Consider the following 26,242-nt stretch of genomic DNA (forward strand, 5'->3'; position numbering starts at 1 on the left):
AGAATCTGAGATTTTAAATGATGTCACCACAGAGGGGTAACCTTGAAAAACCTTGTCTACCTGGGCTTTGTTCTTTCTTTCTTTTCCTTGTGCCTGGCCTGGTTTTGGTTATCTGTCTGTATCTACAGCTAGCCAGGGCTTTAAGGAGGCATTACTAAAACTGGCAAAAAAAATTTCCTGCTGCGTTTAGTGCTTGCGAAGGACCTAATGCCTTCAGTGACCTTGAGAGATGCATTTTAGTAATGCAGAGACCTGGAGCATGGTGAAGGAACAGAACGGTACAAAACTACACCTGTTGTGCAAAACCACGAAAGCCGAGAGATGTGCTGGCAGGAGCACCAAAAAGATCTGCTGTTAGGTCAGACAAAGTGAGGTAGCAGCCCAGGAAGGCTCCCTTCACTGCCTCTCCGGTCACAGGGTGGGGGATGTGCTTAATGGAAAGCAGAGCCACGAGGCCTCTCCTCCTAGTGTGAAGGAGGCTGGGAAAGACTCCTGGAGACTGGGAATGACACTGTTTTCTGTTGTGTGTCTCCCTCAGGCAAGGGTCTCATCAGGGTTCAAGCCTGGCCATTTGCACACCTGGCACGGCTGACATTGATACACGTACCACTCCTTAAACTCCAGTTCTTTTGGAAATACCCATTTCTGGCATTTCTTTGCTTATCACCAGTGCTAAATTTCCTGTCAGCATGGTCTGGGGTGGCTTGTTTTGGACTGTTGACTGCAAGACACACCGAGTTTCTACTGCTCTTCCAGCCATCACCACAGGAATTTGTAAGGCCTTGCTCTCTCCTTCCTGAGGGATTAATTGTGTTAACTCCTGAAATGAAGTGATTTCCTTAAGTGAGGCATTACCCTTAAGGATGCATTCAGTGCAAATCTCTGTCACATTTTAAGTGCACTTCAGGGAGGAATGGCCAATTGACTTGGATAGGTGATTTACATTTTACCAGGGAGATTAAGGCATGCAGCAACCTAAAAGTTAATCCCCACAGGATGACTTCGGGAATTGTCCTGAACACAGGGTGCTGTGTTTTAGCCTCCTGGTGCTTTATCTCTGTTGAGAAAAATAGACATTGCGGTGTAAACTGGAACAGCTGAGGGTCTCCCGGTGCCCGCTGACTGGCTCTCCTGGAGGGTACCTGCCTAACACTTGGGTAACTTTCTGGCAGACAGAAGAAGTCCTTTAAGTTTTAGAGGGTAGTGATTTCCAGGTGTGAATAAGGGGCAAGCCCCGCCCCCCCCCCCCCCCCCCCCCCCCCCGTAAATGTCTTTTAAAAGATTAGAAAAAGAATAATTAAAATGGCCTCTCCTGTGCTGGCAGGAGAAGCCAGCTAATAGAGCATTTACTATTCAAGTCTGGTGCAAACGCTCTATGTTGTAAGGAACTTTCTCAAATGGGTAATGAAATCATGGACAATAAAAAGTAAATTATGGTTTAGGTTTAGTACAAAGTGGGCTTTATGGTTGCCAGCTCATAAAAGCTCAGTGGGTGAAGTGCACCTCTGCATTTCTGCACACCTCTGCACAGAAGGGCAGTCTTCCATCTCCAATAAATTCTGCTGGGCCTCTGTTTTGAGGACTGGTGTGAAATACAAACGTGATTTTGATTTTGTGAGCCTCTGGATGCCAGAAAGCCAAATTCTTGACATGTTGTGAAGGGAAAGAAGTCTAACTCTAAGCCTTTTCAGTGGTCAGGGGACATGATGTTCATGTCCCCTTTTCCTCCTGGCAGCGTCACCGTCAGGGCCAGCCCAGTTGTCACGTATGTGACTCACGCGCATTGTGCTGGCAGACGGGTTTGATCTCAGCTTGCTGCCAGCCTGTTCTTCTCCCTGTCCCCTCGCTGGCAGTGGGTCAGGGCGTTCTGCCAGCCTGGGCTGGAGGAATGGTCAGCCCCAGGCTGCACAGAGTGAAGTCTTGGAAAGCGTCGTAAAAATCGAAGGCAGGTCACTGCCATGGGGGAGCAGGATCTCGCTTGTGCAAATCCTCTCTCTTTCTGGATAGCTCTGCAGCTTTCTGAAGGTGGGACCTTAGAATATGCCTTTAGGGTTCCTCCACAGTAAGTTTTAACCTGAACACATGGTTACAACGCTAAGCTTAAGTGACATACGGGACAGTGGTACTGTAAGATTCCTCTGCCTGACACAGCTTTGCTACGGCACCCAAGGTGGCAATCCTGCCCTCACTTCTCCAAAACAACATTCATCACACACAAACTTTGCGCAGAAGCAGCTATTACTGTAAACACAAAAAATCCTGTCCCATTAGTAGGGTTCATTGACACCGGCTGCTTCTTACTGCTCCATTGCACGTTGAGTTGTAGAACAAACGCTTCCTAAGACTTTTAATGTGAGCTGTGGCACCTGCCTCCTGTCTGTGTGCCCCAGGCTTTGGAGTGGGACAGATGTCCCAGGAAGAGCTGAATTGCCCTGGCAAAGTGTTGAGTCTCTCTGGCTTACATTGTCCTCAGGAGAGGTCCTCAGGGCCTTTCAGCTTCGAGCTTTTCTGAGCTCTTACACTTGTTGCATCTGCAGTAATTAAGAACCCCTTGAAATGCTGTATCTTTACAGCAATAATGCATACAGTGTATGGCCAAAGTGCAAATAGCTTCGGAGGAGGTTAAATCACTATTTTTCCAATATTAATATTAATGAGGCTGAACATTTGCATTCATGGTAAATCCTCTTGTAGCATCAATGTCCTTTGAGGTTTTTTCTGCAGATAAATGAAGCATTCCCCTCCTTCCCTCACTACTTTTGCTAAGTGTCACTCAGTGCAGCAATAAATCAACAGTTCCTGCTAATCTGTGAAAAGGCAGAGTTTAGAATAAGTGGGTTTTGACATAATTAAAGCTGACACTGCCTACCACCATTCCTGGAAGAAGTACTAGCAGAGTTTCATTAGAATAAGTAAATACAAATAGAATTCACCCTGAACAGTCGTCTTTGTTACAAACAAAACCCATTAGTTAGCAGGGAGAGTCTGGAGCAGGGCTGAATTCACGCTGATCTCAAAACCCTTCTCATATTTAATTTATAAACTGATGATTAATTCAGTGATTAGCTAATTCACTTGCAGTGATTAATTTAATTCATGTCTTCAGGCTAAAGTTTAAGAAAGAAAAAAGCCCAGCTCAGATAGATGCACATCAATGTCCTTGTGATTAAAAAATGATAATATAATGCCCTGGAGAGTGAGGGAAAAAAGAAAGATCAAGAGAACTGGTGCCATGACCAGTTGTAAGTTCTTGCCTAAGCTGTAGCCATATTTTTTAGCTCTGATGTTTAAACGTGTCGGTTACTCTAATGATCAGTGGTTTGAAAGATGAATCTAAGGGTCTTTCACTGTAGCTTTCTACTGTGTATTTCGAGAGTGGCGCTGCTTTAGAGCAGTCCTCCAGTTCTGCTTTTTTCTCACTTGTTTTGCCAGCTGCCTGCCAGCTCCCCTCCCTTTCATCAATATCTTTCTCACGCCTCACCAAATTCTTTGATGAGAGCGTTTGGTACTTCTTCAATCCAGGCTGTTTTTTTCTATTTCCAGCAGGATTTTCCTCATCTTTTGCTGCAACATGAAATGAGGATGATTTGGGGAACTTCTCTTCGGTAAGAAAACTGCTCTCTTTTGGGTTGGTATTGCTTTTACAATTTGTGCCATCACTTGGCAAGGGAGCTTGGTAGCTCTTGAACTTGCCCACAGGGCCTTCCTTTCCTGAGCCGTCATTGCTGTGCTTCTCTGATTGACCTGAAAAGCGTAGCTGATATTTCTTTCTTCTCTCAGATTCACTCTTATTTTCCGGACTACCAGTTTTATAAGTTGTTTTTTCATCAGGTGGTGGTGGCAATTGCTTAGTTTTGGCTGTGGTGTTCTCTTCTTGAGGCTTCACCAGTGAATTTGAAGATGGGGACTGGCGCATCCCAGAACCTGGATCTTTGCTTTGATCTTTTACAGCACTTGCATCAGGCTTTGTAAAACTTTCAGATACAGTTTGTTGTTTTTCTTTTCCTGGAGGATTTTTCTCAGCCTTTGATGATTTCCTGGAAGGAGGTACCTGATGGTTCCCAGAACCCTGGTATTTATCATTCTCTTTTACAGCCTTTGTTTCAGGTGACCTGATGTCTTCTGCTGCTGGTGTCTTTTGCTTTCTGTCTCCTGAAGTATTTTTTTCTTGGGGCTTCAGCACTTTGCTTGAAGAAGGTGACTTCCTGGAATTTGGATCTCCACCTTTTTGTTTTACAGTATTAGTACCAAGCTTCTTAAAACCTGCAGAAGCTGATGTTTGTTGCTTTTGCTCTGGAGTGTCATTTTCTTGAGGCTTAACCAATGTTTCTGACGATACTGATCGGTACTTCCTGGAACTTGGAAATTTGTCCTTCTCTTTTGCAGCATTCGCATCAGGCATGGTAAAATCTTCAAATCTCGTTTGCTGCTTGTCTCCCCTTGGATTGTTTTCCTCAGGCTTTGCTGATTTTCTTGAAGGAGGTAGCTGGTACTTCCCAGAATGCTGGTGCTCATTATCCTCTTTTACTGCCTTTGTTTCAGGTGGCTTGATATCCTCTGCTGCTGGTGTCTTTTGCTTCCTCTCTCCTGAAGAACTTCTTTTTTGAGGCTTCAGCACTTTGTTTGAAGGTGACTGGAGCTTCTCAGAGGTATGTTTAGTCTTTTTTTCAACCGGCTTAGTTTCAGGCTTTACAAAGTCACCTGGTGACTTCTGTGTCTCTAGAGGAGACGTCTGTTTCTGTGTCTCTAGAGGAGACAATTTCTTGTCTTGCTTCACAGATTGATTTGATAATGGAATTTGATTTTTAGGATCACACAAAGTATTCTTCCCTCCTTCATGACTCTTTTTATGTTGCACTGGTTCATTTTTCAAATTACGAGGGGTATTCTCCTCCTCATTATTGTCCTGCTTTGATGTATTTTTTGGTGGCATAGAATAATTCTTGAAGTTTGACTTGACGTTTTTTTCCCCTGCAATGTCATTTGCATGTTTCATTGGTTCATTTGATGAGGACAAGTGGTGTTCCCCATTATTGCAGCAGATATCTTCATCTACTGTCGTATCATGGCCATGTTTCACAGAATCTCTTGAAGGTGTTAGATGCTTCAAACTCTGCCCAGTATTTTTCAGTCCTTCACTGTTAGTATCACGCTCTGATGAAGGTAACTGGGATGTCTGAGGCCTATGAGCATTCTTCTCATTTGAGGAGTTATTACTATGATACACTGTATCCCTTGGTGTGAATAGTTGTTCCTCCTCAGATTTATGCAAGACATTTCTCTCCTCTCTCTCATCTGTCTCTATCCTATCACTCTCACGCTTCCCATTGTCATCTGATGACACAAGCTTATCCTTTGTATGTATGGAAACCTTATTTCTACCTTTTGCATGCTTCTTCTGGTCTGAGACCAATTCAGTTGATAAAGGAAACAGGTTCTTTTCCAGCATATCACTTCCTTGCTTCATGGTGTCATCTGAAGTTGGTGTTCGGTTCTTCTTCAAAAGTAATAGGGGCTTTCTTGCTAGCGCGGTTTTATTTTCATGTTTTCCTGGCTTCTTGGTTGAAAGTGAAAGACAGTTCTCAAATCCCTGACATGTATTTGTCTCTTCAGCTGCAGAGGTTTCATTTTCAGTTGCATGATTTGGGGACAGCACTTGGTTCTTCAAATCACACGTAGTTTCCTTCTCCACCATTGTATCATTCCCACAGTTTGTCAACTCATCTGAAGAGGGTAGTGGATGCTTCTCAGAGCCATGCTCATCCCCCAGATCACTAGCTCCCTGTCTCACCAGATCAATAGGTGGAAGGGCTGGGGTATTTCCAAGAGTGTGATGGATTCTTTGTCCTGCAATCCCACTCATTTGTGTTGGCAGAGGGGCTGAGGAGGGTGACTGCCCTACCTCAGAGTCAGGCCAGGGCATCTCATCTGCAGTGGCCTCTTCACGCTGAATGAAAGATTTGAATGGTTTGTGGCAGGTCTCCAGGTCTGTCAAGGTACTCCTGTGCAGGGCCCGATTGTTTGCATGATTCATTGCTTCATTTGATGAACTTAATTTGTCCTTCCCAAAATAATCTTCTGCTACATAGGAACTCTGCTTCACAAAGTCACCTGGCAGAGGGCATTGTGTCTTTTCCAAATGAGAAGAGATGTGCTCTTCTTCTGCAGCACCAGGCTTCTGCTCCTGGCTCTCATTTGAGGAGAGAGTGGATTTGGTCTGATTTGCATCTGGATGTGCTATGTCTGCATTGGAATTAACAAAGTTATTTTGTGGGCTGAGCATTTGAGGAGGCTGTGGCTGCTTGGTTTTGGATTCATTTTGCATTTGGCTGTTGGGTGTTTTATTTTCTTCTTCCTTTTTAGTTGGGACATCGCTATCTTTTTTGCCAGAAGTAGAGGATATTTTGTCTTCACTGTGATATTTCGCTCCTTCTTTGGCTTCCTCAGAACATCTGCCTCTTAAACCTGGTATCTTTTTTTGGACTATTGGTGGCCTTTTGCCAGAAGCTGGCATTAGGGCAGTTAGCTGTCGATCTTCCATTAGAGGCTCAACTTCACAAGCTGCTTGAACTCCTGGAGAATGAAATGGCAGGGTGTTTTCCAGTGCTTTCTGCTCTGGAAAAAATTTTTGGCCTGCAAACAAAATATCTTTTTCTGGCTCTGTGAGCTCTGTGTCAGCTTCCTCTGAACTGTATACATACATAGTTATTTCAGGAATCTCACCTGTTTCAGTATCCTGAGGACTTCGCTCATGGGCTCCTTCAGCTGTGCTAGAGTAAGGCAAGTTAGAAGGTGGGTTGTCTTCCTTAACATGTTGCCCAGCATTGGTAATCCACAACAGTGAAGATGTATCAGGCCCAGCTGTCATGTTATGCCTGTTGCAGTCTAGACTATGATCAGACAAGGCAAGAATGCTGTCTGCAGGAGCTTTGTTTTTACAGGTAGAAGAAGAGCTGTCTAGATTAGGATTAAAGTTGGGTGCTTGCTTTGTGGAATCTACTTTAGCTTCAGCACGGTCCTTTACATCAGATATGGCCTCAGGTGCCACCAGTAACTCTTCCTTGTCCTCCCTGTCCTGTGCTGCATTTGCCAGTGTTTTGTTCTTACCAGGTTCTTTGTTGGATCCCCCCTTTTCCTTCAGTGGTGTGTCATGACTGAAAGGCTGCTTTGCAGCATTATTTTTTGACCAGCTCCAAGGATGGTTAATTTCGGTAGCAATGCTGAGTTTGGGCACCGGGACTGTGGAGCACACTAAATATTGGGACTCTGGGCTGTTTATGCCTGTGGTTGTCATCGCTGCCGTGCGCAGCACTCTGACCTCTGGCTTACGAATAGTTTTTCTCTTTGGGAAGATTTTTGTCTTTTTCTCAGCTTTACGCAAGACCGGCGCTTTCACCTCTGCAGCTGAGCAGAGAGCGTTTCGTTCAAACTGCTCCTTCAGTATGGACAGGACCGAACTCCTGTTGACTATTTTGGGCAAACCACTCTTTGCCTCTTTCTTCTTCCAGATGGCAGACTTCTCCTTGGCTTCTTTTTCTTCGGCAGCTAAAAATTTCTTCAGGATGCTCTTCACCGTGTTTTTCCCACTCCACCTGGCCCTCTCGCTGGGCACCGTGTCTGCATCCTCCTCCACTGCTTTTCCATCTCCTTTCCTGTCTCTGCTTCTGTCCAGCTTGTTACCAGCCCTGCTCACCCACAGCTTCTCCTTAATGACCAGTTTGCCGACTTCTCTTCTTTTCTTGGTGTATGGCTCGCGATTGTTGTTTAGAAACCTGGACCGCAAGAGCTGAAACCGGGTGGGATGCTGTCCCCTGTTTGGATCTGGACATGGCTTGTTACAACTCACCTTGTTTTCTTTACCTTCCGCCCATTTTGTCCTCTTGCTGCTGAGCTGTGGGTCGCCAGCTGCGAGCTCGGTGACGTACAGCAGCAGGCTGCTGAGAACAGCAAAGGCCCCTTGCTCTGTTGCCATCCTATTGAGCTTCTTCTTCAGCACCAAAGGGTCTACCAGCACCTTATTATCTCCACAAAAGCGTGTGCTTTTTGTGCTGCACAAGAGAAAACATGAATGTTCTTTCAATCATCAACATTGCTGCTACCTCTTAACTTTGCTTTAATAGCATGCTGCCGCGCGTAAAATGGAAAAAAATACTCCAGTTTATAACTTCTCAAGAGAGTTGTTGTTAGTGGCCTGTTAAAAAGCATGCAAAGTGCTTTACAAGCTTCGTGAGGCATGGTGTAGCAGGAGCGCGCAGGGCTTCGCATGGTCCCATATGGCACTGCCGGCTCTGTCTTCTGCGCTTTGTGGGCAGTGGAAGCGCTTTGGTGGGCAAGCAACGCTCGTCGGGGTGACCACATCTCCTCTGGGCCACTCCTCACTCATTTAATATCACCGTGTCCTAATGAGAGGGCAACAAGGAAGGTGTTTTCCTTTCCTGCTAGGTAAAGCATAGGCAAAGATAAAACTGATGAGAACGCAGTTAGCAGGAAAACATAGTTCTGCCTCTGGGTTACAAAAACAGAGTCAAACCATTAAAACCAAATTTCAAGGCTGAGGAGCACAAATGTGCAGCTGATAGTTTTTGCTATTGGCACAGGTTAAAAGTCAGTAGGTACCTCTCCAGACTTAAAAAAAAAACACCACAGGATTTGGATTATTTGTTTTCTGAAACCCCACATCAGGACTATGCTCTTAAATCTGCTTTGTGAAGGGTAACATCACAACAGCCACACTGGCAATGTCCCTTGACAACAACACCCTTTAATCTGGAGGAAGAAGGCTGATACGTTGGACCTACACTTGAGTTTGAAGAATCAGACGCTTGGACAGCTGGGGATTTAGGCAATGCTTTAATTGCTGTGGATCAGTTACTGAACTAAATACTAAACCCAGCACAAAAGCGGGAGCCTACAGTCAATAACAATAGCTGGGGCTAGGAGAGGGAAAGGCAAGAGGTGTCAGCTGTCTGACACCATGAAAAGCTGCAAGGTTACTTCACTGTGCAGTGAAATAGCTTCATGTGCAGAATGCAGCCGGCATACCGGGAGGGGATTAATTTTTATGAGCAGAAGTGGAATAAAAAATTCTTTAAATTAAGCCCACATGTAGAAAATGCAGAAAGGCTGCAAAGAGGCTCATGCTTTAGGGAGTGTCAGGCTCGAAAGGTGCGGAAGGCCCAGCTGTGCCCCAGCAGCTGGCACCCCATGGACTCGGGAAGAGACTGGACCTGCCTGTCCCCCTGCGATATTATGGAGACTGCAAAGTGGGGGGCTAGTTCTTGTCCAGTCAAGTCGTAAAATTTGGATTTCACTTGGCTGCATTTCAAACGCACATGTTGAAAATTACATCCCTCAGCAGTGGGATGAAGTTGCCATCTTGAATGGGAGAAGGTCTATTTATAATGACTTTGTAGATATTTTTAAAGGCCAATAAAAGAAAAAAGCATGACAACTGGCCCGTGTCTAATGTGACAAACAATACTTCAAAGGTTTTTATTGGGAATAACCACATTTCAGCATAGCACAGGTGCATGCTCTCACGTGCATAATGGGGCAACACCCAGCCTTTCCTTTACTGAACTGACCACAGCTAAAGAGGCAAGGCTCCCATGTTACACCAAGATCCCCATTTGTCACAACTATGAGAATTTTCAAAATAAAGAAAAAAACAGAATTCACGGTATAATTGTCTAAAAGTATCCTGCTTCACTCTCTTTTCTATAGCCAGTCTGCTGATATTTGGACTGAAAGCTTGCCATGGCAGAAGACCACTTGTCTCCCCCCTAAGAAGTGCCTGGTGCATTCAGAAACACATGTGGGGCCATCAGCCAGCGTGATTTAGGTTATCTCTGATCTCTCAACACAGCAGTGGAACCAGATGCCCTGCTTACCTCTCCCTCCTGGGCTACTTTGGATATAGTAAATGGCTACAGTAAAATATAGATTAGTCCTGCTTTCAGTGAGGTCAGCACAGCCAAACCACTATTGATTGTGAAGGGATGAAGATCAGACCCTCTCTGCAAGGAATATTCACAGTCATTAGTCACTTATGAGCTACAAAATTCGAACAGCTTCATTAAAATGTATTACTGGTGAGCCCTGTTCAGGATTCTCCTTTTCTATGCTGGAGTGTTCTTGCAGGATGCCATCTGAAATAGAGCATTTGTGGGAGTACTGCATTGCCTAAAGTACCAAGACATGTTGCACAGGTTGAGTATTTGATCCATATTTACCAGCAAGCAGCAGAAAATGATCAAACAGCTATGGCACCTATTCAGGGCATGTGCAGGTCTTCCAAGATGACCTCACCTGCAAACCAGCATCATGACTGTCTAAATCTGAAATACATTCTGTGCAAGGGCTGTGGTACAATGACACTGAATTCTGTGACCACCACAAAAAATGTGGGTAGTGATGAGTCTGTGTTGTCCCAATGTTTGGAAAACACCATGCCTCCCTCTCAGGGAAGGAGGGTGAAATCAAAGGATTTCTCAGGTCTGGGAGCATGACCACCATTTTCAACAGACCAAGACACCATCCCTAATATTTCTTCACCATCTTTTCCCAACTGGCATCCTGCTGTTCTTAAACTATGTGACCTATCAATGAATTATAGTAACCTCTATATCAACTACGGATAGCCAACTCTACTCCCACCTATGGCCAGCAGGAACTAGGCAGGTATCCCCCGTGTACAAGGAGGGATCTGCCAGATGACAAGGCAGATACTTGGGTTCCTCCCTGATGCTGTGAAATGGCCTAATGTGGACTTCAGCCTCCTCACTCCTCTCCTCCCATGGAGACACTGGTTTTTATTGCTTCTAATGTGCGTGATGGTGCCTCAATGTGCTGCTGGTTTCTGGAAGTGCTGCTGCATGGTTTTCAGTGTCTGGAGGACAGACCAGTTGGACCTCCAGAGGAGACAAGGCCACCTTCAAAAGTTTCCTGTCTTCTTGGCCCACGAATAATTAAGATGCATAACACAGGCAGCTTAGTTATTTGTTCTTTGACACTTAGCATGGCAGCATCAGAGTGGCAACAGCCTGATATGCTAACAGGTAGCAGTGCAACCCTATCCCGCTGGCTGGCCTGCTCCAGGGAAACCTCTGCAGCAGACACCACTGTGTTGTGGAGCAGAGGAAAGCTGACGTGCCACGGCAGAGGGACAGGAGCTGGCACTGTCCCACCGCCCTGTATGCACCCTCCTGCACCACCGCATCCAGCCTTTCCACTCAGCCAGGGGTCTGGAGGCTGCTCAGCAGTGTGGTGTGGTGGCATCCTGTGGTGTCTGCTAAAAGCATACGGCTGCTGGAGCTTCTGGATTAGTCTCCGATGTGGAGAAAAGAAGGCCCTGTCCCTCCACTCTGAATTACATGTGAAATATCCAACCACCATTCTGCACGCCCTGGCAGCCTGAAGAACTAGCTACTGTGTGGGCAGCACTCAGGGCAGGGGCAGGGGCAGGAGAAGGCAGCACTACAGAGACTTCATCAAAAGACAGGAAAACATATTGGAAACCACTGTCCAACTCATAGAAGCTGCCAGAGATCAATGGATTGCTCTTGGTTGACTCTGGGGAAATGGCCACAAGCTGGAGCGTGTGAGGTGCTGCATCCCGTAGGCCCCCTCGTCCCTGGGCATTCCGTCACTGCCCAGCTCTGCCGTGGTGTTTGGTCCAACGACCTGCCCCTAGATAAGGAAGGCAACCGGGATTGGCTCTGCCTGCTCGGACGGATGCACAGGCCTTCATAGTGTTTTCAGTGAAATGGTGGCCAACACGCCGCTTGCCTTAACAGCTGCAGAAATGATGCTTTATAGGTTCAGTCTTTGGGAACCACCTTTTAAATTAGTTTCTCTCACTTGTCTGAAACAAAACTTGGTCCTCCCCAGCCTGGATTGAAGGTAAAGTGGGAACAGTTATGAATGCTCTTCAACTTTTTTTGTGATTATTTTTTTCTAAGGGAAGAAGAAAAGCCAAAATACTAGAGAAAAATCCTACCTTATGCAGGATATGTTCTTCTCTCTTCTCTACTGCTGAATTTATTACAGGTATGCTAGAGGCATCCTAAACTAGAAGGAATGTTTTTATAAAGTCTTGATATTCTCTTAAATCAAAAGCTACTGACCAAATGCTCCTTTTCCCCCCCCCACATATCTCTGAAGCAAACATGAAAGCACCTTGCAAAGCTGCCAAGAGAAAACATGCTAAAACAACAGCTCATAGTACAGAAAACATTTTCATACGGATATTGTCATGCAGGCTGCTAATCATAATGACAGGCATCACCTGCTCCTCTTTCTGCCACATAACATCCCAATGACAATTCCAGCAATTGCTTACATGGAAAAAGGAGTAGGAAAGTACTTATGTATTTTTAGCTATCTTTTTAAAACACAGTTCAGCAGCTGGAGGAGGACAGGAGAAACCAACACCATTAGGCACTTACTCAAAGTGGAGATTGGAAAGTGCTATGTAGACCTCAGTTTCTGAACTTCTGAGGTAAAACATAAGTTTAAACACCAGGGACAGATTCTGCGCTCACTTCTTCTGTGTCATTTCATTGAGGATTCCAGATTTGTGCCCGTGCTGCTGTAGGGGCATCAGAATCTCCTTCACCGGGGTTTACTATTTACTTTGCAGGAACTTTTAAGTGAATCATAATTTGTTGGTTTTCTTGAAAAATAAAAGTAAAACATTGGGGAAAAAAAGGAAAAGGGGAAAAAGGAAAATGAAAAAAAAAGAAAATGGAAAGGGAAATGGAAAATAAGAGAAGAAAAATAAAAAAAAGAAAAAAGAAAAAGGAAAAGGATAAGAAAAATGAAAAAAAAAGAAGGAAAAGAAAAAGAAAAAATAAAAAGAAAGAAAAAGAAAGAAAGAAGAAAAGGAAAGGGAAAAGAAGAAGTTGAAGAAGTTGGAGAGGACATGTGAGGCAAGGCAAGGCAAAGTAAGGCAAGAAAGAGGAAAAATGGGAATAAAGGAAAAAGGAAAAAAAAAAGGAAAAAGGAAAGAGGAAAGAGGAAAAAGGTAAAGCAGTTGTAACTCTTCTTCTTGAGGTTTTTGTGGTGCTCAGACTTGTGGAATGTATCACAGCCTGACTGCTGACCTATTACAACTGCTTGAAGACCTCGGCCAAAATTTCTGATACTGATACAGCAACATGTAATCTGCTCAATCTAAAAATAAAGAATGATGCTTAGGAAATAGTGTAAGATTAATTTATTTACAAACATTTCAGCCAGTTATATTTAAAAAAACCCCTTTTGTTCTGAAGACTGAAGAAGAGTAAAAGCATAATTCAGAAATTTTAGACACACTGAAGCTTTGCTGTTCCTTGGGAGTATTTTTAGTGTTGGGTTTTCCTTTTCTGGAAGCTTCAATTGTAACAATACCTTGCACCACAGAACTGGTGTGGAGTTCAGTGGTTTATTAAAAGCTAATCCGTGAGACATTAGGTTTACAAGTGTCACAGACACATTAGATTTGAGAAGAAGGAGGAACACAGTGGTGAAAGGATTGTCAAATATACAGAGAATATCCCCATAAGTGGCTCCTACCATTAGTTTTGCAGGAAAGCATTAGTTCTGAAAATTAATTTCATATGTGTGATTGCTGGTCACAGCTGCTTAGGAAGTGGTATTATAGCAAGTTAGACTGAAATCAGTCAAAAGAGGTTTCATTTATTTTTTTCCATTTGAGATTGTCTCACTGGTTTGAGCAGCACTCTTTATACTCAGAAATCACTACATCTGTAAAAAAACCACAAAGACCATAAATATCAGTCCTGAATAATTCAGCTATCTTCACCTACTAACTCTCGACTAATTCCTTCGCTATGGATGTCGGTCAGTTATCTACAGCGTTTGATATAGTCTTTATAGAAAGAGAAAATGGCAGAAGCCGCTTTACTTTTCCTCCATGGATAGCCGGTAAAGATTCTCGCCCAAGTACTCGAGCCTCTCCCTTTGTTCCAGGTCCTGGTACAAGCCTCTGGGGACCTTGCTCAGGCCATAAACCAAGCCGTAGAGGCAGCCGGCAATGGACCCAGTCGCTGCACTTTCTCCTGCAGGTTTAAGCACAATTGCAATGGTCTCAGTGTCACCAGCACATACAGAACCAAACCTGTGCTGCACAGAGGTGGAAATACAAAACTGCTGCGGGGGCATGGTGGTGGCACGGTGAGTCGGTCCCAATGGCTTGCACCACCCCACGTACTGCCTCCGGTAGCACAGGTGAGGATGCCCAGGGAAGGGAGCAAGGCAAGCACGTGATGATGCCTCTGCAGCATGTGCTCCTGGGCTAGGAGCTTCTACAGTGTGGGGAAAATTCACTCCAACACAGCAGCTTTTGTGAGCAGCTAGCCACCATTAGGAATAAAGGAGGGGAAAGTAGTTGCAGGGCTCCCTGCTACACAGAAAATGTCCTGGACTGGAGTGTCTCTTCCTTCCTCACAGCACAGTGTGGCACTGCACGTGCTTTAAAGCCTCCAGCCATGGTGAGCAGCACTGATGCTCCATGCAGTGCCCGCGGGCTCGTGCCTGCTGGGCTCTGCGGTGAGGGGCTGTGAGCTCTCACCGCTGTGTTGGGGCGAGTGAGCAACCCAGCAGCTTTGCAAAGGGCCCATGCCAGGCTGGGAGGGAGGGAGTGATTTGGGGCTGGGGTCCTTTCCCCCCAGCTACGCTGGCCCTCTGGAAAGCCCAGCAGGATGCAGCTGCCAGTGAGAGAGTTATCTCTTGCGAAGCTGTAGAAGTAATAAATTGTGTGCTTTAAAGTGCTAGGTTTCATCTGCCTGGCACTGGTTGGGCACTGTATTATTTTTCTCCCTTACTTGGTTTTGCTATGTGCAGCTAAGAGGTTCCTTTACCTGAGGGACTAACATTTTGGTGGGGGAAGATGCCAGCCCTTTACAAAGCCATGCTGGATTTACTCCTTGTGCACCTCTGGCGAAACCATGAGACTTGGATGGAATAGCATTTGAAAAGCACCGTAAATGGCTTGTGCGGCAGCTGCTGCTACAAGAAGGGGGTTTGTTTGGTGGGTAAAACCAGGGGCACAGATACAACAGGCAACGTGGAAGATCGGCCAACAGCAGCAGCCGACAGCCAGGAGGACTCTCTCCCACCCTTGGCAAGGGTGCAGAGCATGGGAGGCGCAGGGCGGGCCTCACCTCCGTGGAACATGGAGCGGTTGCAGAGCTCCGTCCAGTCCCCGCCGCAGCCCAGCAAGGCATCGTAAGCAATCATGGGGGCATCGTGGCCTCGTCTGCCCCCCCGGCCTTCGGAGCTCCATCTCCTGTACGTCTGTGGGAGAGACGGTGGCATCAAGGTAGGGCATTGACAATGGGGGCGGGAGGCACACGGCTGTGCCAGGGTGACTTCTGCCCTGCTGGGTGGCAATAGCTCACCTCGCGGGGAAAAGGCAGTAGGCAGCCGCATTGCCCTTGTTGCCCACATTGCCCGCATTGCCCACATTGCCTGCACTGCCAGCATTGCCCGCACTGCCCGCACTGCCCGCATTGCCCACACCGCTGCCTGCGGCACAGGGTGAGACAGCACGGCCGCAGCTACCGCAGCACGGGTGGTGCCCGAGGTGCAGGTGTAAGCCTGCACCCCAGCTTAACGCACCAAGCTCTTGGCTGGCCATGAAGCTGGCTCAATTTAAGCAAGCCCAGAAGGCCAAAAAGTAGGTGACATAGATTCCAAGTTCACACCTTTGAAATATCTTATTATTTAAAAAACTCGGGTTGGTAAGGACTTACTTTGTCGGTCCTTTTCCTGCCTCTTGGAAATATTCTCAACTCCCCTTGTCACACATTTGCAAATGTTTCAATTAGCCAAGTTTTACATGGAGGGTGGAAAAGTTCCAATTCAGTTATTTCTTTAGGGGCTCAATTTCAGACTATGTTATCTTAAGCCCCTTCTCTGAATTTTTCTTGACAAGACTTTTCCCTCCTCTTCTACAAGTATTTGTTAAATAAAAGGGAAAATACTTTGCAAATGTAAGAAAAGTTTCTTCCTCAGGAGGAGAAAGAAGAAAAAAAACCCAAACCCACAGAGAGGTTTGCAGAGGAAAACCAGATTTTCTCTAGAAGAGGTAGCTCCAGAACTCACTTTTTCCTGCCCCAAATCCCCAAATTAAATCAACGCTGATAAATTTACAGTAAAATAGTACCTCCCTTTAAAGGAAATGGGCAGCTTTGTTTCCTGAACTTTAAGTTTCATTACATTAGATCCACTTGTTGCTGCTTGGCTGGCTCTTGGTTTCTGCAACCCATATGCAGGGTTTACCTTTATATCTGTTCACGTTACCCTCAGCCATTACACACGTGATTGTGGTTTATGTGCATATACATCAAACAAAGCAGAGTTGGACTGCAGCTTTACTCTGCTGCTGTCGGGGTTTTTGTTTGTTTGGTTGGTCGGTTGTTTTTGGTTGTGGGTTTTTTTTTTTCCCCATCTATAAAGTATTTCTGTCTTTATCCTGTCCTCTGACACATGCAAACTTTCCAGCCTTCTTGCTGCAGCTCAGAAGCTGGTGGAGCAGTACTGGCCCATGTGTAATACTACCAAAGGCAAGAGGACTAAGCGTGGAGGTGCTATTCTGGGTGCGCAGGCAGGAGGCTCAAGTGTTCCTGCATTTAGCCCTTAAGACCCCATACGCTTCTGCACACGTCTGATGTCATCCCACCTGGCTGAAACAACTTTACATTAGGGATAGATGTCCTCGTGGCCGAGCCTGGGGGGACTTAACTGCACCAAGGCAGCCCTTCTCAAACTTCGCAGCCCTGTCGTGTGGCACCAGCCCAGCTTCCCTAGGGTGGGTGGGCAAGGACCCGTATCACAGAGTGCGTGGACTGGAGTGTCAATACCCACTCCTTCCTGCTGAAGGCACTGAGCTGCTGCCAAGCCCTGGAGGTAATTCACAGGTCCTCTCCTCGCTGCAAACCCCTGCAGTCAGTAATCACAGCTGCCTCTGACTTCCTCACCCTCCAGGAGCTGACCCACTACTGGCTAGCACTCCCTTTCCATCTTTCCTTTTCCTTTTCCACCCCTTTTTGGGTCCTTGCACAGTGCTGGTTTAAGCAACTCCATCTTAAGGGGATGAGCTCCTCAGAGTCTAATTGGCCTGGGTCACACACCGTGTCCAGCATGGGAAAGTGAGCAGGGTGACAGATTTATTTGCAGAAGCAAGGCTGACCTCAAGTGCAGAGCAATGTCTGCCAGCTGACTGTGTATCTAGTATGTTCCAAACATGTACCACTGAAAAATGATTTATCCTACATTGGCTCATCTTGTATTTATCCATTCAAGAAGGAGTAATTTGCCTTTTTTCTAGTTTTCTCCAAATTTAAGCTGTATACCTGCTTATAGAGAATGTGACCATTGCTGCTTAGAATTTTGAGGTGTCATTTCTTTTAGAGAGGGAAATTGCCCTTGTGATGTACTTGGATCAATCCAAGCCACATTTGAAGGCTTCACTTTCACAGCTCCTAAGCTGGTACATGCCTGCGAAAAGGCGCACATGGTCAAGCAGGAACATGTGTACAGTGACCTGCTGGCAAGAGTGGTGCCAGATATTGGTGCTTTAGTAATGGCCTGCAGAAAGGCGATCAGCTATACCTCCAGACACAAGTGGCCTGCTAGTTTGGAGGGAATGCAAAGGAAAACACTCCTGGGAAAAAGGCAGGCAGGATGGTGACCTTCTCCTCATTTATTCTTTCCATGGCTATTAACATGCTCAGCTTACAAGCATATTAAGTCTCTGGACTTTTGTCAGGCTGTGATCTCTGGCTGGCGGTGGAGTTTGAGGGTCAAGCAACATTTACCTTTGTTGTGCATCAAAATAAATAGCTCAATAGGCTAAATTAGTTGGGCTGGGGTGGTGAAAGTAAATTTTGTTTCTGCGTTAGGAATTCATGCAGTTCTCTCTTGAAATGATCATGGGGAAATACTATTTTAGTTTCTCCTAAAGCTAAGACTCTGGTAGAACTGGAAGGAACAAAAAGCTGGTAGTGAATTCATGGCACTGAATTAATAAATAAACCTGGAAGGGGATTTATTCTTTATGTTTAGAGTGAGCAATTTCTTATTATCCACAGTCAATCTATCTTCCATTGGCACCTTTCACTGCATAGATAAGCACCTAAAAATATACTAATTGACTTCTCAGAATAGAACTGTTTTAATAGTCTGGAAAAAGGATTGATTTATGGGAAAGGGTGACAAGAATCACAGACTCATTGCTTAGCTGCTAAGTGGAGAGTTTTGAGAGGTGCCAGCACATATCAGAAAGCTGTGAACACCAGGGAAGAAGACACATTCTTTCTCTTGAGTTAAGAAAATATAACCAGAATTGATGAGGCAAAGGAAAGATCATGTATGCTATAAAGTAGTATCCCATGGGACGTGGTGAAACACCATCTCTTGAGACACTTAAAACTAGTCTGGGCACAGCCTGCCTTGGCAGAGAATTGTGTAGGATGGCTGTCGTCTGTTCAGAGGACCATGACTAAGTCCAGCTCCTAGTATCCAGGGGGATTTCTGTGGGACTTGGGCCACAGCTCCATTAGGATCCATCCAGTGACATGTTTGCCCTCTCCACCCTCAAATAGCTGTGGCTTACGTTTTGTGCCTGCTCTGGGTGTCAATACATGTGACATTCAGTCGGCCTCTCTGCCATGTTTCCTCCCATTGCAGCAACCCCAGGACTGGTGACAACTGCTTTCTTACGCTAACACATACCAGGGCCAAGAATGGGAGTTGTTTTTTCTTGCTTGAAGAAAAAGAAAGACTTCCTGACTACTCTGGCACTGGGAACAGCTGAAAAATCCTGGTGTGTCTCTTTGAAAATACCTCTCTGGGTTTAAAGGCTTTCCGAGCGCTTCCTGAAATTCCAGTTACCTTTTCTCTCTCCTCTGCGTCGTAGTTGTCTGGAAAGACAGGTTTATTCTGATTTTCCTCATTGATTTCTCTCTCCTCCAAATAAAACTGCCACTTGGCTTCAAAATAAAACCAGTGCTCCTGATATTCTGAATACAAAAGAAATTAATGATGAAGTATTTCATCTTGGCAATCTTTTCAGTTTTACTTCAATACATGTTAAAGAAAATTACAGTATCGACTGACCCAGAACCCTAGGTATTTTACAGTAATGTACATTAAGCAGGCTTAGGTACTAAGTATGCATTTTAATATGGAGTGGGACATCTAACTGGAAACAGAAGATGTGAACGAAGGGAATATTTTCAGTCTTGTGGTATTTTTATGGTGTATTAAAATTACATTAAGATACATCAATATGAGATTTTTAGAGAACTTACTGAGAAATGATCCAAAGAAAAGGTAAGAGTCAACAAAAAGAGAAAAAAAATCAATATTATGCCAATTTTTATATTCCTTTCTTATGAGTAAAGAATATCTGAAAATGCTTACATGTCCTAAATGCAAATTGCCTCCTGCCTCAGTTATCACTTTTTAATCACGTAATTTCTCCAGTATTTCTGTTCTGTTTTCACAGAGTTTCTATGTGATCTTTCAGGAAAAGGCAGATAGGAAAGGCCAAATTTTCCATTTGCATATATTATAATACCTATCAAATGTAGTAGAAGGGATAAACAGCACACACATCTGCTATCTGTGCCCACAGAAATAAGCCTTTTTTAATAACCATAGGTCTTTCGCCTTTTTCTGTCACTATTGGAAGAGTATCTCTAATCACGCTTAACACTGTGCGTGTAAATAATCTTATGAAATTCAGTTTATTCTCAAACCAATGCTCTGGCTCAACCTTTTTATAAAAGATTATAAAGGTGTGTAAGTCACCCCGACCTGTTAAGCACACACACATGCACCCGTCTGCAGAAACGAGGCCTGAGTGAAACCTGGCCTGGGAAGCCCATGGGGATATGGAATTAGAAAGCAGTGACATGGACCGGGCGGCTAAGTGTGCCAAGGCAAACTAGCAATTCAGTATGGGACTGCTGGTGTACAGTTTAAAATAAAACTGAGCATTGCCATTTTTTCCCTGGCTCTGTCCTGCTTGGTCACTCCGTTGTGTGCTGCAAGTGGCTGAGGAGCATGCACACAGCCAATTTCTCTGAAGGACGTAATCTGATTTTGCTTATTTGCCTAAATTGCCTCTTTGGCAATTAAAATCTTTAAAGCAGTTCAACTCCTTGCAAAAAAATCCAAGCTGCCTTGTAGGACCTGATAGTCTCCCAAGGCTGCTGGCTCCCCAGCCCCAGACAGGGATGAGCCTTCAGCCACATGCCCTCTATGCGGGTGAATGCCCAGCTGCCCTTCTTCTGAGTCCATGCCCCAGTTTTGCCTGATCACAAGGAAGCCATTCACTAGAACCCTAAAAAACTAGGGTGGGGGTTAGAAAACAGAGTGAAAGTGCACTCACAGCCATCAGGCCAAGAGAGCATCTTGAGGGGAAAAAAAAAGTCACATGAAGAAAATGTTGGCAGTTGAAGTGAACTACCAGCACCCACTCCAGCAGCTGGTTGCAAGACTGCTTTTAGAAATGCAGGTGACCTGACAGGTTTCTTTCTTTTTTTTTTCTTCCCCTACTTCACTCACAACCATAAGCGATGAATGCATCAAAACCAAATGTTTGCTATGAAGTGCCTCAACAAGCAAGGAAGTGTGATTATTCCAACGCACAGGTTCAGAAACAAAGGGATAAAGCAGCTGCAGGAGATCTGTGTTGCATGGGCCACCTGTAGCATGGTCAGAAATCCCTTGAGCCCAGCCTGAGACGATGGTCACATTTAGGCCCACAGGACTACCTGGGAAGTGATTGCAACTGAGTATTGGAGTGGTGTGTTGAATCAAGCCCTCTGCAACTGAACGCTGTGTTTGTTCTTCGTGGGGGATAATGCAGCTAAAAAAGAGTTTTCTAAAACTGGAAGGCTCTGGCAGGGTGTCTTTGCAGTGCATCTCACCAGCCAAGTAGCTTAACCTTAATGCAGGAGATTTTTCCCACTACCAAAATAGGATGAAGCTCAACAATATGGGCACTAGCCGGAGAGCGTGCCTCAGGAGTCCAACATGCATACCTCCATGCTGAGGGGTCCTGCTCGGGTGGAGTGACAGGGACCTGCTGCAAAGCCACTCAGAGAGGAGCTCGCTCACGCTAATCCTGCACCTGCTCCTCATAGGTCTCGGCTAAAAAAATCCTGGTGCACCATGAGGCACAGACGAAAATGCGGGGTCTTTCAGAAAGGCTCCCTGGTGTTCCTTTCAGATTTTAAAGCAGCAGCTTTCCTTCCTGGGTAAATCTTCATTTCTGAGTGCTCTCAAGGAAAGGTTTCCATTGAATTCAATCTTTCTCAACAGCTGCCCCTTGAGATTAACAGGAAAACCTCTTTCCTCGATTGTTTAATGTAACAACACTTGTCTGTCCATGGCAGGTCTCACCGTTGCAAATGCCTCACTCCCTGGCAAGAGGGGATTAAAATACCTTTGCCGTGAAGATCACATACTTTAGTAAAGTAGCAATGTCAAGTTCAGTAGTTGTGCTATGCTCAGTTGTTTTAAAACAAGGATACAACAGGTTGTATTTTAATATTGGTTCAGAAAAGCAACAAGTCAAATCTGGATTTGTGGTCAAAAGCTAACTCTTGGTCAGGTGGTATCTGCAGGTGAACTTTTCCAGGCAAAATGAAGAACATCAGTGGGTTTTCTTATGGAAAATATTAGATGGTGCTAACTGATGGAAGGGAGATGAATAATTCATATCTCAGCAGTTAGTTTGCCTAATAACCTGCTAAATATCATTTCCTCCCTCCCCCCTGCCCAGCAATCTTTGAAGACTTCCTAAAAATAAAACTGTGCAGTAGGGCATTATCATTGCTATTTCTCTTCGTATTTTTGCCACTAGTATACCAGGCAACTAACAGACAGTAGAAGAAGGTGGTACCACCTGTGAAGAGCTGACAGTCTGAGCAGAGAAAGCAGAAGGGCAGCCTGTGGAGATGGGAGAGTGGGGAAAGCAGCAAAATGGACAGACTGGGGAGCGATGTCTCTTTGGTGTCTTTCTAGCAAACATAATTTTAAGAAAAATAACTCTTTTGATTCAGACACATTACCTGCCATGTGGCGAATGGTCTTCTTGCAGTATTCTTCAGCCATCGGCACAACCTTCATCATCTCTCTTCCCCACTGCGCAAGGGGTTTCCCTTGTATTGCATATGCCACAAAGAGAGCTGTGCATAGGGACCCTAGAAAGCCTGGAATTCATTGGTAGAAATGATTAATTAATGCACGGTCTGTGCTTGTACCATCCTTGTCATGTCCTTTGTAAAATCATTAGTGGAATGCCTCATGGCTGTTGGGTAAGATTAATGAATGTATATGACCTATCCCTGCCCGTTTGCAGGCTGGCTCGTGGCATGTTGAGATCCTTGGCTAACATGTGGTGCCCATTGGGTTACAACTTACTTTACATAGAAGGGAGCCTCTGTTCTCTGTGGTGTGATATGACAGAAATTGAGGTAGCATTCAAAAATAAACATAATCCACTAATGTGATACCAAAAATCTTCTGATTGAAATAACTGACTTGCGCAAAGTGATTCAATTACAAGCTATACCACGTCACTTACAGATTCATCCAGCCCAAGGGCTGTGGTTGTTAGATCTAACACTACTTCTGGCTCATTTTACTCTAAAGGGACAAGTCCATGTCCTACTTGGACAATTGCTTCTTTCCTCTAAGGGGACAAGCCCATGTTCCAAAGAAGCAATTGTCCAAGACATGCTGTCGCCTGCCTAGCTGCGTCTTCCACTTTGGAAATGAATATACTTAAGATGAACTTGCTGTTGATGGGCGCTGAACACTTCCATGATATCAGAAACAGAGGGGCTCATTTCTTGTCTTTTTTTGTGCTCATGGTATTCCGTCAAAGGCAACAAAACCAACCCCGTGCAACGTGCAAAAGAAACTTAAGCAAACAACTCAGTCATTTAAACAAGCCCCAGGTGAGCGAAGTATTGACGCGTGTGCATCTCTCAGTGCATGGGTACAAAAGCGCTCACTCGTGCGCAGAGGTAGTAAGGTAAGCATGAACTTTGTGCGTTTTGCTAAAGGTAAACCCAAATTATTTTAGGAGGTTAGAAGTCCAGATGAGACTATTACTAATTCTCTCTGCCATAAGACCTGCGATACTGCTCCAGGCCCAAGGCACATCTAACCCAGAATCTAACAGATGCTTTCATAAAGAATAAAACCCCAGGTAAAGCCAGCTCAAAGGGCCTCACCTGGGTAGGGAGCATCTAACCCAACTGCCATAAGGATCCTTGAGTGCCACATTCAGCGTGAGGGCGGCAGCAGAGGCTTTAGAGGGTGAAGCAAAGGGCAGCGGGACAAGTCACTGCAGAGGGTGGCAGAGGTTGAGGTGTGCCCAGAGGGTTTTGGGGGGGGCTGGCAGTCTCTTTCTGCCTGTTCCCCAGGCAGCCCCCTCCCCCTGCTGCTATCACCCTGCTCCCCCTCCTTGCAGCAGCCCTCGCACAGCCTGCTGCCCCTCACCAGGGAAGGAAGCAAGCCCCAGCAGAGGGTTCTGGCTCTGCAAATTATGCCAATAGGGAGCGAGCCTAATTGGCCTGGCTTCTCCACACCCCAGAGCTTCTAGAGTAGCTCTAGGGCAATTTTAATTACACAGCTTGATTGCTTTTAATGGTGACAGCCTTTCTTGTCCGTTTGCCTGATCCCCTTTGAACAGAGGCGTATCTGTGGACTTTGCAGCTGCCTGTAGCAGCAAGGTCTGTGGCTTAACTGCGCACCACACAGGGAGGGATTTCCTTTGTCTGCTTGTTTCAGTCCTGACTGACACATCAGTTGGTTTTTTTCAGACTTTGAGTTATGAGAATTGCAATTGACATTTCCCTGCCACCTTTCAGAATGGCGGTGAGGTCCATGGTGGCCCTTCCACCCCTCTCCTCTCCACCTCCCCGCTATGCCACTTGCCTCTTTCCCCAGCTGAAAACTCCTTCTGGGTGAAATGCCTCCTTGTACGGAAGGTGTTTGACAAGGTGGATGCTCCTTGCTGCCTTTTTCTGGCTCTGCTAAGTCCTTTCTGAGGTGGGAGACCCGAACTGCAAGCAGTCTTACTGCTGCTAATGCACCATAGATTTATATATTGGCTTAATACTATTTTCTGCTTTGCTTTGAATTCTTTTCCTCTAATATTATGCCATCCTGATGGCTTTTCTGACTGCTTCAGAGCACTGAGTGTGTTGAACATGTCACCATTCATTACGGTTTTATTTATTGCTGTTTAAAGCAGACAGAACGAATACACACTTACACACGTAAAATTATCAGAATGACAGACCTGAATATTCAAAACAACTTCAAATCTATTTATTTATGTTTTGTTTAGAGAACGTTTCAGATTGTGTCCTAAAATGTGTGGAGTTAGATTTTTTTTGGCTTTCTACCTTTGCCTACAGTGATTGGATATGACAAAACCTGTCAAGAGAAAAATGTTATTATCTCCTGAACCATAAACTCGCTTGATAACAGTGAGTCATCTAGATGTACATGAAACCTAAAATTTGATCAGGGCAAGTGACATGAACACGATCCAGACATTGGACTCTTTAGTTATTGGTATTTTAGGAAGGAAAACTTCTATGCCTGAGGTTGTTGTCTGCATAATATACGAGCAAATACATAATCCTATGTAAATATTGTATACATCTATATACTACTCAAGCAAAATTCAAACCAAGGCCTTAGAGTCTGCAAAGCAGAATCAATTTAACCAGGTGAATTCACAGCCTTAGGGACATCAGCACACCAATACGTCAGTGGGCATTACCTGTAGGGTGGTTATGAGTCATTCGTCCGCATTCAATGCTCACTTCAATCAGCGACTCCAGCCTTTCCGGCTTCCAGTATCGCATCCCTAAACACATGGCTTTTGTGGATGCTCCAAATCCAGAACCTAAAGTAAAAAAATAATGCCAAGCATTTTAAAGGAGACTAATAGTACACAAATATGTTGATAAAATGTGAAACAAGCACATTTTATCAATTCAACTCATGTGTGGGAACTCCCCAGGGAATGGGAAATTAGCATGCAACACTAGTTACAAGTTTTGGAAGTTTCTTGCAAATAGTTTTGCTTCTACACAGCCATTCTGGTTTTACAGTTATTTTCCAATATTCTCAAGTGCTATGAAGAGAATAGTGGGTTCAGAAAGCAGTGTGCTTTCTCGTTCACAGACCTTGTTCAAACTCTCATGCTATCTTTACTCATTCCTGGCTAATAAGCACCGTTTTGCTTGCTCCAGATGCCAGCACTAGAAACAGAAGTTTGAGAAACAGATACACGCTTACTATCCGCTTGTTTTAGTAGTCTTCATGCTGAGATCATGATTAAAACACTTTATATGAGTATCACAGTTGATCTTTCAATTTTAATATGTTTCATCCTAGAGAGTCCCACAGGTAGTTAAAATAGTTTCTGTGACATACTAAAATATTGTCCAAAAAGAACCCAAGGGCTATGGAGCCAAATCATCCTAAGCTGGGCAATGTCAGAGCTGAGGTTTTCCGTGTGACCTGAATTAGTGCTTGTGAGCACACTCACGCTACAGCCTACACTTACTGAGCTTGGTCTTGGGAATTTCTGCCTTGTGCAGCACAGACTTCATTTATGGAATAGCTAATTCAGAATTTCTTTCAGTCCTCGGCATTGAGTGCATGATTCCAGGTGTTCAACTTTTAAACGCTTTATTGAATGGAGAGTTAAATTTACTAATGAGTTTCTCTGTGGTACTTATCACAGTAATATCAGGATGCTACAGAAGTTTTAATGAGCTTATCTTTGCAAGACACCAGTGAGGTGATTATCTCCTCTTTGCAACTGGTGAGACAAATGTGCCCAAAAAAGCATTAACTCATTGCAGGAGCCCACCCTGAGATAGATAGGGTTTGATTTTTCAAAGTACTTGGCATTTTTCAGCACTGTCTTTGCTCAATCACACTTCCCTGTGACCTTGGGTATAGCTGAGAGCAATCAGCATTTCTCTCCTTGGCCCCTGGAAGATAACGGGCATATTTATGCCACCTAATTTTAGCCTCTGTGGACCCTGCATTAGGAGCACAGTCTCTCTGTCTTTCCCAGACAGGCAGCATGGAGAAAGGCTGTATCTCTGTTAGCCAGTCTGATGGTGTAGTAGGAGCAATTCATGGGCTGGAGCGAACTGAAGCAGCAGATGCCAAAGAGCCAGGGTCA

At 44.9% G+C, this 26,242-nt stretch overlaps 1 protein-coding gene across 4 annotated transcripts in view; it reads right to left on the reverse strand.

Moving 5' to 3' along the window:
• Positions 1-1,268: 1,268 nt before the first annotated feature.
• ADPRHL1 (ADP-ribosylhydrolase like 1) overlaps positions 1,269-26,242 on the reverse strand; it is a 38,224-nt gene continuing 13,250 nt past the window's right edge. For 3 of the 4 annotated variants that reach the window (XM_055702577.1, XM_055702576.1, XM_055702578.1), the window contains 6 exons: positions 24,821-24,946; positions 22,089-22,229; positions 18,898-19,025; positions 15,165-15,297; positions 13,907-14,060; positions 1,269-8,048 (listed from right to left, as the gene is read on the reverse strand). In XM_055702577.1, the coding sequence (XP_055558552.1) occupies positions 3,275-8,048; positions 13,907-14,060; positions 15,165-15,297; positions 18,898-19,025; positions 22,089-22,229; positions 24,821-24,917 (5,427 nt within the window). In that variant the 5' untranslated portion in view covers positions 24,918-24,946 and the 3' untranslated portion in view covers positions 1,269-3,274. Of the gene's footprint in view, positions 8,049-13,219; positions 14,061-15,164; positions 15,298-18,897; positions 19,026-22,088; positions 22,230-24,820; positions 24,947-26,242 lie in introns of those variants that run through there. The other variant, XM_005438830.4, reaches the window with a different exon arrangement.

Source organism: Falco cherrug, chromosome 2, assembly GCF_023634085.1.
Source record: "Falco cherrug isolate bFalChe1 chromosome 2, bFalChe1.pri, whole genome shotgun sequence".
NCBI classification, from domain to species: domain Eukaryota; kingdom Metazoa; phylum Chordata; class Aves; order Falconiformes; family Falconidae; genus Falco; species Falco cherrug.